The sequence below is a fragment of the Anguilla anguilla genome, chromosome 7 (genome assembly GCF_013347855.1).
Source record: "Anguilla anguilla isolate fAngAng1 chromosome 7, fAngAng1.pri, whole genome shotgun sequence".
Classification (NCBI taxonomy): domain Eukaryota; kingdom Metazoa; phylum Chordata; class Actinopteri; order Anguilliformes; family Anguillidae; genus Anguilla; species Anguilla anguilla.
In genome coordinates this window covers 3,987,632-4,008,369 of record NC_049207.1, presented here as the reverse complement: position 1 = coordinate 4,008,369, position 20,738 = coordinate 3,987,632, and the positions used below count along the sequence as shown (strand labels likewise).

General features: G+C 47.9%; 1 protein-coding gene across 1 annotated transcript in view; it reads right to left on the bottom strand.

Moving 5' to 3' along the window:
- nav3 (neuron navigator 3) overlaps positions 1-20,738 on the bottom strand; it is a 277,510-nt gene that overhangs the window by 40,136 nt on the left and 216,636 nt on the right. Inside the window, exons 13-15 of the mRNA XM_035426721.1 lie at positions 16,585-16,693; positions 10,137-10,550; positions 7,880-7,999 (exon numbers count right to left, since the gene is read on the bottom strand). Coding sequence (XP_035282612.1) covers positions 7,880-7,999; positions 10,137-10,550; positions 16,585-16,693 — 643 coding nt within the window. The remainder of the gene's footprint in view (positions 1-7,879; positions 8,000-10,136; positions 10,551-16,584; positions 16,694-20,738) is intronic.

Below are 20,738 nucleotides of genomic sequence, written 5' to 3'. Positions count from 1 at the left end.
TCCATTTTAATGCCCGAAACGGCAGAGGCTATTCATCAGCACGTGAGCAGAGCCTCTGACACGTTCCTCCCGTTTCTCGCCCCCCGGTCCTGAGATGGGTATCATTGCTCTTCGCTAAAGGGTCTTCTGAAGAAGCTAATCACCTGTGTGGGACGAAGACTGATGACCGGGACGCTGCCTCGCCCCCTCGCCCCCTCGCCCCCTCCCCGACTGTATTAACCGTCTCGCGCCCCGCTGTGAGACCAGACAGACACAGTAACGGTCACATGGGAGGGGGCTGCGTCTGAGGCTGGCAAGAACTGCAGCCTCCTCTGGTCACTGTGTGTGTGTGTGTGTGGTGTATATGTGTATGCGTACGCGTGTGCATGCGTGTGAGCACCTGTGGTGAGTGTGGTGTGTGTGGTGTGTATGAGTGTGTGTGTGCTTGTTTGTGGTGTGTATGAGTGTATGTGTGTGTGTGTGTGTGTTTGTTTGGGGGGGGGGGTGGCACGGCCCCCTGCACTCCACCACAGATGGGCACTGAGCAGGTGCCCGGCTCGCCCAAATCGTGCCAGCCTCGCCCGCAGAGCCTGCACTCCGGAGAGGTGCCAGCTGAACGTGGTGACCTTCTGAGGAGCCAAACTGCTCTCATTCACCGAAAAGCTCTCTGTGTTTATACTTACACACCCTGACAGGTGGACTGAATGCTACGCAATATAAACATGCCTGCTCAAGGAGTCTTCTTTAAACACCAGGAATATTACATAAACACAGAGAGTAGCTGGCCTAATACATGGTCATGACAAATCTAAAATATCCTTTGTGTGCAGTGACACTTCAAAAATATCAGAATGTATCAGAAACCTGTGTGCTGCAAAAGTTTCTGGTGACCAGCAAGCTTCACAATGCCTGGTATAGTTAAAATACACACAGTAAAATGTCCAGTGTTGATTTGACTCCAGCATGGTCGGTACGAGTCCAATAGGGATCATATATATTCTGTAAGAGTTGGTTTAACATCAAACATTTTACTGTTAATGGCAAGTAACACCAGCACAGCTTTTGCAGCAACACCATGTTTCCATAGGCACATATAAACAGGCACATTTTATCGGGTTTATTCAGAATTATAGACAGAAATGTCAGTTTTAGTATTTTGCTGGTTTTTATGTCTTTCCTTGAGTGCTGTGGTCCCAGGTTGAATGTGTCATAGGCAAAACTTCCTAAAAATATCAAAAACATAATTTTTTTGAAAAATAATCAGGTAATACATACACGTACAACCTACATAACACTGCTGTGCGAACTGCTTTGAAGGTACTTGAAGTGAGCTTTCTCATTTTAGGCCACAAACCCCCAGGTGTCTCTCTACCAGCCACTGTAAAGCCAGCAGGATGTCAGAAACGAAAATATCAAAAAATAGTTTTCACTGCACACAAAAAAAATTATGTTTTGTTCGATCAAAAAAAAAAAAAAAAAAGGAATGAAACTGAAACGATGCCAAAAACACCAGAAAGCGAACAAACTCAAATATCACAGAAGTATTTATTTTACTGGGTAGTTTAAATTCTACTGAGTTATTGACAGAGTGCCAATAAAATGAGTTTGCTGGGTTGTGGAATGCCACGTTATTCCGTGGAAGAGACTCGGCAAATGACACCGAATAATGAAAAATAAAGTTCGCCAAATTATTCTGGACAACTTGCAGCAAACGTGACTGAAATAACAAAGTAAGCAAAAAAGCAAAAAATGAATTCCTGGTAAACGAGGAAGTAATTAGTAATTAGTGTGCAACAAGATTTAATGAACATCCCGCCTGTTTCTTATGCAGAACACGGTCACATATACACACAGGCAAACACACACACACACACACACAACTCATATCTGGACCCATGCTGTACAAAGTAATGAGCACCCAGCTGAATCTGAAAAGCATTCGATGTCACATCAGTGGATTACAGCAACGCTGCAACTGTTCCCAGAACAGTCCTCTTTTATTTGGGCTGACAGAATTAGACATCCCTGGAAGCCAATTGTGGTTAAAGTAGGACTAACAAATAGCACACAATGTCTCAGGTCGCATAGCTAATGTTCTCATTTCTTTTGAGCCCTCGTTGTTGGGCGGTGGGAAAGAAGAAATTCTAACCTCGATAACAAGCTGGTTTTTTTGACAACGGCTTGACAAAAAGGCACCCGCGAGCTTCGCCTCAGAATCTCTCCGCGGCTGACAGCAGCGGCACCAGGACCAATGGGGTCCGTGCGCAATTGGCCCCCAAATCTTCCTCAGAATAACAGTCCGCGAACAGTGCCTCCTCCCTCCACCGCGATACCCCTCGCCTCTCATTAAACAGAAGCCGTGCGGTCAGACACAAACCATGCTAACGCTTCTGCGATAGAAGCTCCCGGACCCCGTCAGTTAATGGGTGGGTGGGTGGGGGGTGTTATTAATTCATGAACCTGCTGTGAAACGCACGCCTCCGTGTTGAAGCCCGCTCGCTCACGCTTGGATGACCTTGATTGTACCTCCGAGAATTTAAATAAAGGTTCTGACTGACTGACTGGCTTGTGCGCAGCCGATTCTGCTGCGAGCACAGAGCAGGCTCATCTATACTGCATAGCGGGCGTATTAATAGAGAGCGGTTTTTCGCTCCTGCTTTGTTTAATGACAAGTCATAATAAATTTAGGGTATGCCTTGCGCTGGCTTTTGAGTTAACGCCTGACAGTGGACTGTTTTAAAGTTGTGTTACGAATTCACGCACCAGTAAGAAACCCGATTTAACTATAATGATGCGTGCCGCTAATACTTTTAGAAGACATCACTAAAGCAGATCCAATTTGAATTAACACACGATACAAGTAAAAAAAAGGCGTCCAAGCATAATTTATTTCTGTTTCCATAGCTGGTTATCCACCTCTCAGGGTTGAATGGGTACATTCATTTTGAAACAATTCCACCGGAAAAATTGCTTTAAAAAACAAAAAACAGGAGAAACGCAAACTGAAACCATTAGCATTTGAATCCATCGTGGAGCGTTAAAGGTCAGCTCGTGCTGGAACGCTGTCAGTGTCCAATCCCGTTCTGAAAGGGCAGTAATGAACTGAAGTTATTTCATTTATTTAAAAAAAACAACAAGCCTGTGGAAGAGTGCTCTGCCATTTCGAACACACCGGGCTCAAATAAATTAGCTTCATTTCGGTTACCGAATTCTCGCTTCGAGAAGACGGGCGAACGCACAACACATTCTGCGCAGCGCAGTTGGCGGAAGATACACACGGTCCAACCGAAACATTGATAAGAGATCTGAGCTTGATTGGCTATTCAAGCAGATGGCAGAAAAGGCGGCGATTTTTTTCCAAAGCTGGATGCGCTGATTGGTCCATTTGCATTCCGATTAACATACATTCGCTAAGACAGGGCCGTCCGCTCACAACCGGGTGTCATTACTCAACGTGTGATCAAAGCGGATCGGAGAAGTCTTACTATGTGAATCAATTCGGTGGGTCTTGATTTGAATCACTCACACTTCACCACACAAGAAATGACAGGATACCTTTAAGGTCACGCGTATGAATGGGGGCACTACATCATCTCCCTTAAATGAGTCAAAGAATGAATTATTAACGCTCCTACTGAATCCCTTAGGAATCTCAGTAAAATATACATGAGCAGCGGACTTTTTTGGTCATAAATTATGCATTACACGCCGTAGATTTTTCCAGAAAACTACTGTAAGCATTAGCATTATGCAAAGGTGATTATAAAATCATAGGTGTTCACTGTAAATCCATGTAAAAAGCTGTTATCCTGTGATTAATTGATGCTGGTTTAATGACGGGAAGATGCGTGGCATGTTTGGGTCACCTTAGGGAAACAATGGTCAACAGAAAACGAGTGAGAGCGGGGGGGGGGGGGTAGTGGCTAACTGGCCTGTTATGTATTCACTACATTACATTAAGCATTTAGCAGAAGCTCTTATCCAGAGCAACTTACACAACTTTTTACAGAGCATTTACATTGTAAAAATGTATACAAACAAGTACGCCAGTGCCCCATCCAGGAATCAAACCAGTGACCTTCAGGTTACAAGTCCAGTTCCTTACCCATTATACAACACTGCTGCCCCTACATGTATGATTACAAAGCTGAGTGAAAGGATTGGTGGAGGGGGAAAAAACCCTGCAGGTCTCCATGGATGTTTCTTCGAGGTGCGTAAGACGCACACGCTACTGATGCAAATACAGCAACACAGCGCTAAAATAAGAAAAGCTTGGACGGCAAGTTGAAGTTCGACGCCTCCACTTTTGGCAGAAATATCTCTCGCCTAAATATACCCAACAGATTACATAAAAACGACATAAAACCATGATTTATTAAGTTTGTGCCCTTATTATTCTATGCAATAGTTTCTAGCGGACATCCATAAACTTTCCCTGAGTGACCACCAAGGGACCCGCTGGACAGATATAACAGCGAGACGTAAGGACTCAGAGGAACTTTTCTTCAGAAAATTATTCTCTCCCTTTCAAACATGTTAAGAACCTGGCAGAAGAGTCTGTCAGGGCCAATGATTGGTCAAGAGACAAAAGCCAGTAGCCAATAGAATTTCCCCGCTGTCCACTGCAAGGACAGAACTGGAGGCTTTGAATAATGACTATGGTGGGCTCTCCTTCATCTATTTAACACACCAGAGGGAGAAATAACACCATCAGCATTCAAATGCTCATACTTCTGCAATCAGAAAATGGATGGGGGGGAATACCCAGACAAGCCATTACAAATGTTTGTCCTTTCCAGAGAGGCAGGTTTGCAAATGAGTTATGTGGCAAAGGACGTCTGGGCAGGACGTGACATTGTACTCTTCACAAATGTGTAATGTGTTTTTGCAATGCGTTATATTTGTGATCCAGCAAAATTAATTGAAAAAAAGCTGCTTCTTGCTCAACAGAAATTCCCACAGGAGAAAGTCCTTCTGCGGAAAGGAATAGCCCACAGTAGTCCACAGTGCGGGGGCTCACTGCCAAATACAGATTGCATTTTGGCCAAAAAAAAGAGGTAATTTCTAGAATTTTGGCTCATATCCTGTGGATTTTATCAAGTTGCCCCTATATTTCAGTTTTACAATTAAAATTTTTCGGAATTAAATCTACCTCTTCAGTGAGTTGCCAAGTCTGGGAATAGTAGTTGTAAACCATTTTGAGTATATTTGCGTGCTTGGAAATACAGTTCAACAGGCGAAATCATCAAATCGATAGCATTTGACAACGTAAAACCAATTTCTCACCTCCGGTTTCACACTTAAGTAGCACATCAGAAGGCAACAGGTTATAATATGCAATATTGATGTGAAGGGCCAATAAAGAAACTAGTGAGAGAAGATGTCTGCTGGAGCACATTTGACTGTCAGGTTATTAATATTTGATTTTTGAAGTACAGGCAAAATTTCTGCAGGTATTATATTTTAAATAAAGAAGCCCAGACAAATATTATATTTTAATTAAGTTTTTAAAAAACCAATCAGTGGGTTTTTAGTTTTAGCACCAAGGTAATCCTTAGATAAACTAATCTTTAATTGTAAGGGGGGCCGGCAGATTTTTCTTCTTTTTTTTTTTTCCAGACACTAGGCTGGAGTGTGGAAGAGGTGTGAAAGCTAGTTGTGGGAGCTCAGATATGAAGGAAGGGAGGTTCCAGAAGCTTACGGAGATAAGGGGGAAATTCCGCCTAATCCCATATTTCCTTCAAGGGGATACCGGTGCTGGGGATGAATGAGACGATCACGTCTGAAAGAAAGGGGGGGGGGGGGGGGGGGCTCTCTTGGGCCCCGGAGCCTGGGAGCCGTCGAAATGAAAAGTCCCGAAATCCAATCCTGGGTGCCTGGGACACCTCTGACACGGCCTGCTGGGAAATGAAGGCGTTCTCACGATTACTGCACCCAGACTACAGGAAGTGACCGACCAGAGGTTTTGCGACGAGATTAACACAATCCTGTTGACTGACACTACAGACGATCGTGTAGTTCTGTGGAGAGGCCGGCCATATTCAGCACTGGCATAATCAGGTTTTGATACCAGAAAGTTGGAGTTTTCACTACAATTACCTGTTTTAGTATAAGCCGCTCAGCAGTTCAAAAACTTTTATTAAAATCCCCAAAGTTCCCAGGGAGGGGAAACAAAAGTTACTCGTCCGACTGAATTTCTGACTGTCATCTTGCGCACAGTAAACATTCTGCCATACCGCTCAATTTTCGTCACTGCAGTGAAGTAAAAAAAAAAAAAAAGTAAACCGTTTGTTACTTCAGCGAAGTGAAAAAGTGAAGTAAAACAGCACTTGCTTTGAACCCACAACCCACTGGATTTTTCCATCATTTCCTTGGACAATTAAACTCAGAAGAAAGATTTATGCAGTTTAACATGAAATCTGAAAATTCACATTCTCTCTTGGCACTCCCGTGTCCTCAACTGCTGTAGCAGAGCTCCACACACGGCAGATTGCTCCAGCTGAATGTTAATAAGCCCACATTGAGCAGGGGCTGAAATGGTGAAATGCCTCAGGTTACAGAAGGGGAGGGACCCCACGCCGTTGCCGTGGCGATTAAACACCTCGTGGGCGTGGACGTAATTCTCGACGGGCGTGGTCAGACCATAACGAGCGGGAGGAGAGGGCACGAGAACGCAACCCCAGTGGACGACGCAGAAGCTGAACGGCGCTAACGGCTAACGGCTGCGCTAACAATCCGGCTAACGAGGCTGGGGAGGACGGTGTGCAGCGTACAGACAACGGAGGAACCATAGGCCGGAGTCAGAAGAGTCATTCAAAGAGCACACCGAGCTCTCATCCCTGCGTTCATCAGAGAGCATGATTAGAAATGAAACCCCCGGCTATATGGGACTACAGGCGAATACTGCAGGGGCTACTATGGGCAAATAAAGCACAGTGCATTTCAAACATTCTCCAGTGGCTCCGATACCTAAACACACTTATGATTCCTGCCTGACCCCCAGTCTAACTTTAAGATACGAATGACACATCCAATATGGGCCTTCAATCCATGTTGTTCGCAGCTATGTAATCTGCGATCTCCACAATCCAACCGCAGCACATCTAGCGGTTTACAGCTGAGGGATTTCCTTCATTTCCTTGTGGTTTCTGCAAGACAGGCTGCTACTCTTAAAGCTGCACAGCACTGCTGGTAGACACACACTGATCCATGCGTTCACTGTAAATCCATTTCATGCAAAAAATATTACAGACAGTGGCAATAATTCCCCACAAAAGCCACCCAATAAAACCATCCATCAAATCTAGGTAAATAAAAAAAAAAAAAGTCCAAGCCAGACATTTTCGCTTGAAGGCATAAATATGTTTGTCCTTATGAGCTCTGAGTTATGGATTTGGCGGCTCCGTGAATGTAAACCGCGAAGCGCTCTCGCGCCGCCGCCGCCGCTACAAAATTCAATCTCCGAGATTACCGGAGCGCCAAGCGGCACGCGAGAGCAGGAGCCGTTTCACCCCGAGCCGCCGAGGCAGAGTCACCGTAAATCTCTCTCACGGAATTTACAACTTCACATAGACTGCGGGCTTAGAACCAGCAGGGGCATTTTTACTTCATTTAAAAATACAGTCGTCACAGATCTGTTTTCGTTGCTCTTGCTTAAGGACAAAATGTCCATAATGTGTTTAATTGGGAACGATACTGGACTAATGGGTAACGCATATTGAAAGGGACTTCTTATGAACCCACAGGCACCCCCCCATGCATGATTGTGTGCTGGTTGGAGAAAAAGTTTGAGATTCTGGTCACAAAAGCAGTTGGACTAGCCTTGTGTGTGCTAGTTAGAGAACGGTTGAGATGCTGGTCACGAAAGCAGTCACGAACAAGCCTATTGGACGCCTCTTACCTGTCTGTGCCCCCCTGCATCTCGTTGACCCCCCTTTGGATGACGTCCCGCGAGGCCGCCGATTCGGGGGCTCGCCCCGCATTCCGGGAGTACAGGTTGAGGCCCCCGTCCGTCAGGTACCTGAAGACCCGAAATGCAATCACCGTCAAGATGGCCGCTTCTCGTTTATTTTCGCAAAAGCACGTGCTGAGGAACAGGGCGAAGTCGGCTCAGTGACAGAACCATCGATCTTATTGGACACCTCCTCATATTGCAGGGGAAGAGCTTTAATGGGATACGGATGAGAGAGCCAGGAGTATGTGGTATTAGAGCTAATTAGGATCCTAAATGAATGCTCTGCCATTTTCCCCAGGTGCTAATTAATTAAAACCTCCCAGTTTCGCTCTAGAAGCTATATCGGTGAGACACTCTCTTAAAATTGGTCAATAATCATCAGTGCCTGTATGGGCTGGATAAAAACACAGAAATGCCTAGACAGACACGAGGCGCACATATCACAACTGCGCACAACATGCTTCAAGGTAAATGCAAAATTATAATAATCATCTTTCTGTGATTATTAATTCTAAACATAGGCAACAGTCATTTGAGATGTACTTCACAAACTACAGTAAATATCCTAAGCTGCGCGACTCAGAAAATGGATCTAGAAGGAGAGACAGGAGGCTAATACACAGCAGCTCTTAGGCCAGTGAGGCTCGTACTCCATGGTTTACGGTAGTTCGCTCTATGGAGAGAGCCAGGGATTCATCAGCGTTAGGACAGGGACATCAGCGTGAGGCTCGTACTCCATGGTTTACGGTAGATGGCTCTATGGAGAGAGCCAGGGATTCATCAGCGTTAGGACAGGGACATCAGAGTGAGGCTCGTACTCCATGGTTTACGGTAGTTTGCTCTATGGAGAGAGCCAGGGATTCATCAGTGTTAGGACAGGGACATCAGAGTGAGGCTCGTACTCCACGGTTTATGGTAGTTGGCTCTATGGAGAGAGCCAGGGATTCATCAGCGTTAGGACAGGGACATCAGAGTGAGGCTCGTACTCCAGGGTTTACGGTAGTTGGCTCTATGGCAGTCGGGCAGTCAGTGCACACGCGACTCGGTGATGCCTGAAGCCGCCATTCTCTCTCATTCTCTGGAGGAACGTGACGGCGCACACAGATTCTCATTCGCACTCCGTCCGTCTCCTCGTCGGGAGGCCCGGGGAACGGCGAGGCCGGGCCGATCGAGCGGAGGCCGCGATGGGAAGGCCGGGCAGATCGAGCGGAGGCCGCGATGGGAAGGCCGGGCAGATCGAGCGGAGGCCGCGATGCGTACACCGCACGCAGCAGCGCGCACCGTTTCTATTTACCTTCCTGTCCCCAGCGTGCACTTCTCTGCTCATTCTGCAAGCCCGTCCAAAAAAGCCATTTCAGTCCTGAATACGGTCGTGAAGCACCACGCGCGGGGAAATACATCTTAGTTCGTGCACTGCCTGCGTCTCTGAGATCAAACTATATTTCAAGGGCGTGTGAAATGGAGAGAAATGAGAAGTTTGCATGGCCTTTTACAGCAGGGGGGTTGAGTGGTCCCCTTAATGTTATAATTTGTTTCAATAGCATGGCGGGCTGTCATGAGTGGATGCGAAAACAGTAAATTGCTGGTTCTCAGGAGTGAGAAGGGTTCCATCTGAAAAGAGGCTTTATAAGTACAATTCATATTTTAACGAATATATTATTAATTCGTTAAAATTATCATGTGCAAAAATGCAGACGAGTATGGTAAATGGATTCAGGAGATACACCATCCCGTAGGTTTTCACTCCAACCCAAACAAAGCACCTCATTCAACAGCTAGAGATCTCATTGAGCTGCTAATAGAAGAATCAGTAGTAGTAGAATCAGGTGTGCTAAATTAGGGTTGAAATGAAAACCTAGAGGAAGGTAGATCTCCAGGAACTGGGTTGGTTACCACTGTGCTAATAAAATCAACTGAGCAAATGATACAGGAGGATCTTTCAGAGGTGGCAGTGAGATATGTATCTCTGTATTTACAGTGCGTAAGTTTATGCATAAATAATGTTTGCTGCAGATACCTCTCATGTGACTTACAGAAGCTAGATTTTTTCTAAGAAATACATTTATACAGTTTGATATTTACAGACGCCATTCAAAATAAATACCTTACTTAAGTCTAAAATCCTGCAACCTTTTGGTTATAATCCATATTACATGGTATATGCTGCATACCAGAGTTAAAGAGCCCTAAATCTGTCTCTTACCCGCTGCTGATGTCATCGGGCCTCGCGTTCTTCCCCAGGATGTCCCCGTCGCTCATGTACCCGCCCACCTCCGCCTCGGGACCTCCCTCGGCTCCTCCCTTTTCTCCAAGCTCCGCCCCCCTGGGCCCCACCCCGGCCGCGCCCCGCCGCAGGGGGGCGTTGTACACGAGGCGGGAGGGGTCCGCGTACCGGCTGGCGCCCGCACCCCCGCCCCCCCCTCCGCCGCCGCCACCCCCGCCTCCGCCACCACCGGCCCGGGGCTGGGGGTACCCGCCTGGCAGGGAGGGGGCGTCGCCAGCCTGCAGGCGGGGGCTGGGGGACTGGCCCAGGCGCCAGGAGCGGCTGCCCAGCGCGGGGAGGCCACGCCCGTTCACCTCCGTGGTCACCGTGCTGTCAAAGGTCGTCTCCAAGGTGCTGAGGGGGGGGCAGAGGAGGGGGGAGAGGGGGCTGGCATCAGACATTCTGACAGCCCTGGTCTCCCAGGTTGTGATTGGAAGGGATCAAACACACACACATGATTGGCTGTCTGCTCTGCTGACAGAGTACCAAGAAGCACAGCCACAGCGACATGAACCCTGTTTGAGAGAATTAAGACACGAAGAGTAAAATGTCCTGGAGCAGGAAGCAATAGAGCCAGCTGTTATACATACCCATGACAAGCATCATCATACGAGTGTTGTCAGCTTGCCTATTCTATGGTTACAATGTGTCTGCGATGGACGCTTTGCAATCCAGCGTTGTACAATATTTATTAATGCATTTATCTGCTCTGACATCTTGCGATACTGCTCGTCTACTATAACACTAGTTAATGAAACATGAATGCCACATGAAAAATTATCCGACGTGATGTCAAAGAACAAGTTATGCATCAGTCTTTTTGCATCAGAGTCTTCTCTCCAATGAAGAGAACCAAATGCAAATCTTCAGAGTTCTACAGCAGGCAGTGATTGTTTAGCAGGGAGATCAGTGATGCTGGCAGAGCCATGCGAGAGCACATCCCATCTGTTTAATATCCTTGCAAGTGAACGGGAAGAAAATCGTTGCTGTTCTTGTTCGCCCACACGGCTTGACCTTTTCAGAGTGCCATGTTGTTTCCAGGCTAGCGAGTTGGAATGGATTGGGAATGGAGGACTGCTGTATAATGACAGAGTCCATCGCTGACTGCAACCAGGCAGCAGGTGTGCAGAAAGACTTCACTTCCCATCAGCCACAGGGAGATGAGCGCTGGCTCTCTCACGCACGCTGCGGCCCCCTCCCTCAACTCCCTCTAGTGGCAGCACATTGCAGCTATTTCCTGACAAAGACGTCAAGGGAATTTTACAGCTGCAACCACCAGCAAATATTTAGACAGACAGACATTACGGTTATGATTAGTCTCAGAACAGTGACAATGCAGATGATGCAACAAAATATCTCTAGATCTCTCACACATATCAGTTATTGCTAAGCCTTTGGACATTAAGAGTACTTTGTAATGGGGGGTAATACTTGTAAAACTCAAATTAAGAATTGTCCCCGAGCTTCCAAAGACTTTAACACTCCCGTAAATGCAGTTAGATGTGAGAGAGTATTTTCAAATTATTTTGAAACTCCTGTGTTAAATCAAAAATTAATGACTGCCCATTTAAACACTAATGGTCGGTGATCGTTTTCGGGCAAACACTGAGGATTATCTTTCACAGGAGGAGCACTGAGGCGATCGGAGCGGGCGGACGACCGCAGATCTGTTGTTTCCTGCCCAGCAGGACCGCGGTGCTTTTGCAAGACGTGGCGGCAACGACGATGGCGGGGCGAGGCGGAGCGCGAGCATGTCCGTCAGTTGCCTAGCGTCAGTTGCCTAGCGCCCTGTCACCGGGTGCCCTGTCGGACGGCCGCCGGCGTTTAGCGAGCGCCACCGCTGACACGTTGACGGCGGCTCTCAGGGCACAGGCGCGTTCACACTCCCCGCCCCCCCGACACGCGCGATTAGCGACGACGGCGCGGCGAGACGGTCTGACCGCGACGTGACCGCCGCGTGACCGCGGTGCGACTCACGGAGACAGAGGAGACGGGGCGCGGGCCATCCTCGAACCCTGTCAGCGCCAACGCCACACGACGGCTGTCTGGCTTGCTGTGAACACTACTGCCGGAGAGAAAATTTTGTATTTTAAAGGTTTAAATCTGTCGTTGGCTGATCTGCGATCGTATCCTTGTTTTACCCTGCCTTTCGATTGGACGCAAGGACGTTGTTCCAGGGGCGTTTGACTCTGCCAGCGGTTCGCCTTTGCTGATAATGCTTTTCCCTCAAAATTTGACGTTGACGTCAACTTAAAAGCAGTTGCTTGTGAAACATCAGCAAGTTTAGAAGTTTGGCCTCTGAAACCCCTGCCAAAACGCAGTCCTATATCCATCCCTTAAAGTCACAAAGGACCCTTCCATGCTGGCCATAATTACAGGCAACAGGGACTGTTAAACACTTTTATACTTGACTTTTAAGCATCCTTGGATGTTACAGCTTGTGCTTAACTAATGGATGAGCTGTTTAACATCACCTGTCTGCTTTGGCGTTTCCGTTTGTTTGTCTGGAATAAGCTTTTTTGTGCAAGTGCAAACTCAATCTAATTTTGCGCAGGCCAAGTGACAGCATTTGCAACAGTGTTCATAAGTCAATTTTGTGAACACGTATGGTGCCCCCTTAAGGCCGTAGTGTATAGAGAAAGACATCATGAAAGACATTGTGATTATCCAATGAAATAATCCCTTTTAATGGTAGTTCCTTTTTGGTTTGCAGTTCAGAAAGGTGTCTGGCACTCAATCACTCAAAAGTGACATGAACTACGGTACGCAGGTACGCATTTGAAGACGACAGCCAAAAAGGGAGTCCTCAGAGATAACAAACACCCACCAGATCAAAGATCCCCACATTCCCGACCCGTAAATGCACACGCGGCCAACCATAACCTTTCCCCGAGTTTCATTTCCCCACGGACACGCCCCTCAATATCTCCGAAACTCCCAGGTGTTCAGCGTGTCATATCCATCTGCACCAGCTACAGCGGGAGGCGACGGGTCCGCATCAACATTCCTCATATCGCTCCAGATGGCGCGCGACAGTCCTCTTAGGTTTCTTATAGCCGCCTGCTTACACTCCAGATTGTATCCTGGCAACCCGCAAGCCAATGAGGGGGAAGCGGGAATGCAGCAGAGTATAATGCGTTTCATCACTCCGCAAGAATAATAGCGGGGAGATTTCGACCTCGCTCACGAGCGGAGAAATCAATAGCCAAGATGAAAGAGGCGCTGGCGATATTTGAGAAGGAGCACAAGGACGTCCGCCTCGTCGTTCGCGCCAAGTCGCCGCGGCTCATCGCCGAACGCGCGCGTAGCGACGCCCGCGTTAATAATGACGCCTCTGCACTGAGAAGCGTAACCGTGGAACTGTCACGCAGACCCTGAACTCGCTAAAGTTTCTCCGATGGATACGGTCACGTTGGACCGTTCTTCTCTGTGGACGCAGGCAGCTGTGGTGAGGCGTTGAGCACATGCAGAGAAAGAGAGGGACAGAGAGAAAGAGTGAGAGTGAGAGAGAGAGAGAGAGGGGAGTGGACCACAGAAAAATCCATTCCACTTCAAGGAAAGGTAATTGTTTGAGCCGTGCCAGTGTAGGCCTGCTGTCACGTCCACATGACGTTAAATAACAAGGAAACGAACACGCGAGAAACGCGCGTCGGAGCGAACGGTCCGTCGGAGGTTCAGCCAATCCCCTCTCAGCGGCTCGCGAGTCGTTATTATTATTATTCCTTTCGGCCGTAAATGAAAGTGTGAAACGCCGCGCTCACGGACGACGCGGGCAGAAGCCGTCAAGGCTTCGAGCGCCGCCGCGCGCGGCTAAATCCCGCCGGTCCGCCCAGAGACCTGCCTCTCATTTCACGCGTGTCTCGTTCGTTCATTCGTCTATTTATTTATTTATTTATTTAACGTTTTTAAAATGTTTTTGCCACAGCAAGGTGCCTTTGAAGATCACACAAATCCCTTTAGCGGCAATGTTTTTTTTTTCTTTTTTTTTCTTGTCCTTCGTCCTTTTTTTTTTTTTTTTTTTTCCCTGAACCACACATCAATCAATAGCAATTTCATCCCGGAGAGAGACAGAAATCCCTGTGAAAATGTGGGTTTGGGGAGAGGGAAGAGGGGTGCCCCCCCCCCCCGCCCGGATCGCTGTCTGGTCTCTGCTGAGCGGCTGATTCCCCTGGGGGGGGGGGGGGGGGGGGGGGGGTTGGGAGGCTCGGTGGTGACGGTCTCCTGACACCACGGTGACAACGTGGGGCAAACAAGCGAGATTAGGAATCACACATTCCATTAAGGGCAGGGCCAAAATGTCACCATCAAGCACCTGCCACCGCACAGAGCAACGAGGAGGGTTTAGAAAATCGAGCATCCCAAAGCCATAATACCGATCGCACAAGAAAGAATAATGCTCACACCTTTAGGGAGCGCGTATAATTTTACGATTAAACATAAATTAAATAGACACACTACACGGAGTGCCTAATGTAGTCTAAAAATAATGACAATCAATTTCAGGTTCAAGCAGAACACTTAGTGTTACATTGGTAATAAACAACATTGCTCACATGTAAAATGTATAGTATACTTAGCAATTTAATACATTTGAAAAATCAGCATCCTTATTGGATGGTCATTAAGCCATTATATTTAATCTCTATACAGTGGACACCAGAGCTGACCAATCCTGTTCCTGGAGATCTACTGTCCTGTAGGTTTATAAACTATCGACCCTAATAAAGCACACCTCATTCAACAGCTAGAGGTCTCGTTGAGCTGCTAATTAGTAGTCAGGTGTGCCAAATTATGGTGGAAATGAAAACCTGCAGGATGGTAGATCTCCAGGAACAGGGTTGGGCAGCCCTGCTCTAGCTGTTGAGTGAGGTGTGCTTTGTTAGGGTTGGAGTGGAAACCTACAGGACAGTAGATCCCCAGGAGCAGGGCTGGGCAGTCCTGGTTTACACAATATATGTGTAGATATTAAACTTCAGTTTAACGCAGAGCGAAGATCGAACTTCTGCCTTCAGTCACTGAAATTGCAGTGCGTTGGTACTCTGTCTGCACTGTCAGGGATTTGCTGATTACATATAAATTCCTTTAAGAGCCAGCGGGTTTGCCACTGTTCAATCTCTGCTCCTACTGAAGGGCACGGAACACTTAATTTCCCTTGATATTCAGCACGGTATTTGTGTTTGGGAGGAAAACAATGCGTGTTTGCTTTGGAGCAAGAGTTCACAAAAAGGGTTGATTTGTTTTGGAATTTGAATTTCTAACTGTGCCGTAAACTGTTTTAAATGACTTAATTAGCTTGATCATTTATGAAATTTTAATTTGTTAACAATATGCATGATATAAATAAAAAAATGACAGCTAAAGGCTCTGAACCTCTGAGAAATATTTACTTTAATTTAATTTAATTTAATTTATGAGTAAATTAATGTTAGTTATTGGGCTCAAAAAACTAAGACTGTTTGAAACAAAAGTCATCTTTCATGCCTGGCCCTCAGGTAACCAATTAGCCCTGATTTAGAGAGGAAGTGAGAAACTGCGTTTTGAATAAAGCCAACATCCCAACACACGTTTCTAACTGCTATCTTAATTGCACAATAGAAGTGTGCAGACTGAATGATGGCCTGAGTTTTCTTTTACAGTGAACAGCTTCTCTATAGTTAACAGAAAAGTCTGTGTATTGCTTTGAACTTAGGGACCAACCGAAATTATCCAGACGTTTGCTTCGTCCAGGCACTGCGTGAGATTGCATTGAATGCACTTACGCAAGTTATTACTGTTCCGCAGGTAATACTCTATCATACCACGTACAGGCGAGAGTCAAGTCAAGGACTACCTTTCGTACAGAGGACACAAAGGGATGACAGACAGCTTTGTCAAGGAAAAAAAGGGTAAAAATCACTTTTAAATGTCACACATTGCTTAGAAAACTACATTCAAGGTCTTTGCGCTGTTAGCAGGCTAGCCAGCTATTTAATCTGAAAACAAGAAACGGTAAAGAAACAATGACCTACAGTATGAACCAGGAAAATTTTCTAAAGTGAATGCAGTTTAAGCTAGCTAGCTACAAATGACAAAGTTTAGCTAGCGAGCTAGCTACAAATGCCAAAGTTTAGCTAGCAAGCTAGCTACAAATGCCAAAGTTTAGCTAGCGAGCTAAAAATGTCTAAGATGTTCTAGCTAATGTTCTACACACCGCTGTGGTTGTGTTTGCTTTGGTCGATGCCCAGTGCAGTGGAATAGTTAGTAACTCACCGCTCGCTCACCTCTGACCTACCGCTCACTTGAACACCTCACCTGTGACTGACTGCTCAATCACCTGTGGCTGACCACTCACTCACCTGTTGCCCTGTCTCTCGCTCACCTCAGACTGTCCGCTCGCTCGCCCGCTCACCTGTGGCTGACCTGCGTGCCCCGCAGGCTGGACATGGTCTCCTCCAGGTTCTGCCGCAGGTCGGCGATGTTCCTCACCGTCCGCATCCGCCGCGCCTCCGGGTCCTCTCCTGGAGGAGGGAAGACCGAGAGAACCCCCGATCAGGCACGATGCGCCCCGCCCCGCAAGAGAGCGGTCCATCTGAGGCCTTCCCCAAAAACACGGGTTCCAGTGCTCACAGCTGCGGGGGGGGGGTGCCGTCCAGCCCGGACAGGCTGGGTCTCACGCTGACCAGCCCACTCACCATGGAAGAGTTTAAAGGGTGGCACAGTGGCCAAGTAAAAACAATACTAAAATACTGTGTGCTTACATACTGGGAGGGGCAGTGTAGTGTAATGGGTTAGGAGCTGGTGCTGTAACCTAACGGTTGTAGGTTCGATTCCCAGGGTGGACACTGTCATTGTACCCTTGAGCAAGGTACTTAACCTCCATTGCTTCAGTATATAATCCAGCCGTTTACATTTTATGTAAAAAGATGTCCAAGTCGCTCTGGATAAAAGCGTCTTGTAATAACGTATTGTAATGTAATGCAAGAGGGCACCACTGTACCACAGTAACCTTGAGCACAGATCCTAACATGAATCACTTCAGTATATTTTTTTTTAAAAAGGCAGTTTATGAAAATCAGTTTGGCTTAGGGCCATGGAAATAATAAATAGCAACAACAACCAATCATCACCGCCCCGATCAATCCTGATAATGACCTCGCAAAAGCAATAGCCGGAGTGAAGCGCAGCGATATTTTTTTTTAAACCAGCGGGCAGAGGGGCACCTGGGAAATCTGCGCTCGCCGCGGGGGAAGCAGGCCCGAGGTGAGGCCTCGGCCTGCTCGAACCGCGTACTGCTGCTCTTTTGCGGCGACTTAAGCTGCTTTTCCACCGCATGGTACCGGCTCGACTCTACTCAACTCTACTCTACTCGCTTTTGGTACCAGGTACTTCGTTTTCCACTGCAGATAGTGTAGCTGGTCGTCATTAGCGACGCCACATGAAACTCGTTGCTCTGACCAATCAGTGGTCTGCACTGTTTTCACCTCACCTTTTGGTATCGCCTCAGCTCGCCTGGAACCTCGACGGAGGTGATACCAAAAAAAGTACCAGGTACTATCCACAACTTTTGCCCGTTGGAAAACCAAAAAAGTCAAGTAGAGGCGAGTCAAGTCGGTACCATGCGGTGGAAAAGCGGCTTAAGAGTTGCCTCTCAGCGTGTGTGTGAGTGTGTGTATGTGTGCGTGTGTGTGTGTGTGCGCGTGCGAGTGTGTGAGTAGAGCCCAGAGCCTCGTAAAAATTAAGCACCGGTTTAGCCGGAGCATTACGCCGGGCTCTCTGGACAGGGATAAAAATGATGTGGATAAGCGGCGGGTTTGTATTTCAGTGCCGCAGGAGAGCCGGATGTCTCCTCAGCCTGGACTGCCATGCCTGACCTGGAGCTATATCAGGACTGCCGTGCCGGACCTGCCAGGAGCTCCATCAGGAGCGCTGCGTTAGGAACCCTGCTTCCCTTGTGAAATGAGCCCTCGTTAAGAGGGCTGAATGACACAAAAGGAAGAGGTGCCGATGATGGTTTACATGATCTCATGTAAAAACGAAGATTTTAATAAGACCGTTGCAAAGCCAGCCAAACAAGAAGATTCGGGGAAAGAGCTTTGATGGACATGCTAAGATTTTTTCCCCTAAATTATTGACTTGTCTTGTCGCATTGACACCAAACTTCCCTGAGCTAATTCACATCAACATTCCATTTTAACATAGACAATACCAAATTCCATAAACACATTAAAGATATAGAATAAGCTGGGCGTTGTCTATTTTCAGAGAAGAGCGCAGGGTGTCCTTAGATTTGCCTGTGTGCAGACATGCGGATCACAGCTGGGGCCAGCCTGCCGGAGGCCACAGAGGGCTTAGAGCAGGAGGAGGAACTCAAGCTGACAGGCGTCCCCCCGGAGAAGGACCCAGACAGAGCCGGTCTGGCAATAAAAGGGCAGAATCGACAGGCCAGGATACGAACGCGCTGGTGCCCCCTGCAGGACGCCAGCCGCTCCCACACACACACTGCAATTCATTAACCATCCACCCTCATTCAGCTCATAAAACCACAACCAGCGTCCATTAACCCACATTACTCAGTACATTCAATTTCATTCATTTAAACAGCCTGACTTCAGATGAAGCCAGCCAGGTATGAGGGCCACACTCAATACCCTTCTGGTTCCAATCCCTGCTCTGAACACACCACACAGAGTGCACCAGTTTTCTTCCGGAATTCTCTTTTACAGTCTTGTTATAGACTTAACAATGACAAAGGTATAACATCGAAAAAATCAGATTCTATATTTGATGCATACACTATTATAATCTGAATGCAGGGAGCTGACCGTGTGGACCTTCATCATTAGTCTCCCAGACATTTTAAAATAAATATAATAAATAAATACATACAAAAAAGGGAATAAAAGTGATGAACCATAAAAAAGTGTCTCTCTCACCAAGAACATCTTTGAATTCACAGCAGATAACATATTGCTGGTTTAAACATCCTTCACATGAATGTGTAATAATATTCATGTATTGTGCTGCAAGCAACCTGGACATACCAAAAAAAAATCTGAAAAATACCTAGCATGTATCTATTTGGCAGTCAGCCAACTGAATAAATGAAAAAAATAAAAAAAAGATTGGCTACACAGATGCTGATTTATTTAATGGATTTTTCTGTGCAAGAGAAATAAGGAATTCCAGAAATGACAGCAACAGGAGACAGCGTTTGAGAGCAATCTGAGCCCCACGCTCCTGTGACTGCAGCCAGTGCGATCCACAGGTTCTGTGTGCATTCAGTCTCACTGACACCGATTAACACCAGCAGCAGCTCATCAAGCGCCTGATATATCTCTCTTTACTGGTTTAATAATGCATGTGAAGACTCCGCTCCTGTTCCTGGAGAGAGTACGGCGATCGCTCTCGCTGTACACAAACGCACAGACACACACACACACACACGCACACGCACAAACACACACACACACGCTCACCCACACCCGCACACACACACAGATGCACGCACGCACGCACGCACACACACACACACACACACACACACACACACACACACACACACACAGACACAGACACAGACACAAACACCCACACCCACACAAACAATCACACACACGCACACGCACACACACACACACACACACCCGCTCCTGTAACTGGCAGAAGGCACTGCTTCTCCGATGCGCACACACGCACTCTAAAACACGCTGAGCCAACGCGCTCTTTTCCAGCTCGTTCCAGAGCACTGCGTCCATTCCTCGCGGCGGCTAGCTAGCGCTGCTAACGGCAGCACGGTCGCGCTCAGGAGGAACCCCCCGTCATCTAGCGCAGCCTAATCACCCGCGCAGGTGCTTTCTGCACTGCCGCACAGCTTCCAGCACTGCCGCACAGCACTGCGCCGGAGCGCTGCTCGAACCTGCGCAGCACAGCATCAAAAACCTGAGGCGCAGCCAGGCTAGCGAACGCAGTCGCAAAGAACAGCCTGCGCCCGAGCGGGAGAACGATCGTCCGCACGCGTCACTCAGACAGGCGAGCAGAAGATACGCACTGAGGATCAAAGATCCTGAGAAACGGGATGAGAAGATACTGCTCTGGTAAAAGCTCTGCTCAGATTCACCGGGACTGTGTGGGGTGCCAGAGCCCGCTGCTCTCTGCTCGGTGGTGCGGTCGGTGCCTCTGGGGAAGCGGAGCGGGGGGGGGTCTGGTGCTACTTACGGCGAGGGTGGGGGTACAGGGCCTGCTGCAGGTCCCCCAGCATGGTGAGAATCACTTCCTGGTCCAAGTGGGCGGCGCCCTCACGCCCGCACCCGCCCCCTTCTTCCTCCTCTTCATCCTCCTCTTCCTCGTTCGGCCAGCGCCTGACCCTGGGGGGCGGGGGCCGTGCCTCGTACCCCGTCCTGGCTCCGCCCCCGCGCTCGGCACCCCCCTCTTCGCCGCCGCCAGCGCCCCCCTGCCGCCAGGACGCGGGGCGGGGGCTCGGCCCCCTGGGAGGGGGGAGAGAGTGTTCCGACAGGGACAGCGCCCTGGAGAGGGACAGCGAGAGCGACCGGACCCGGGGCCCCC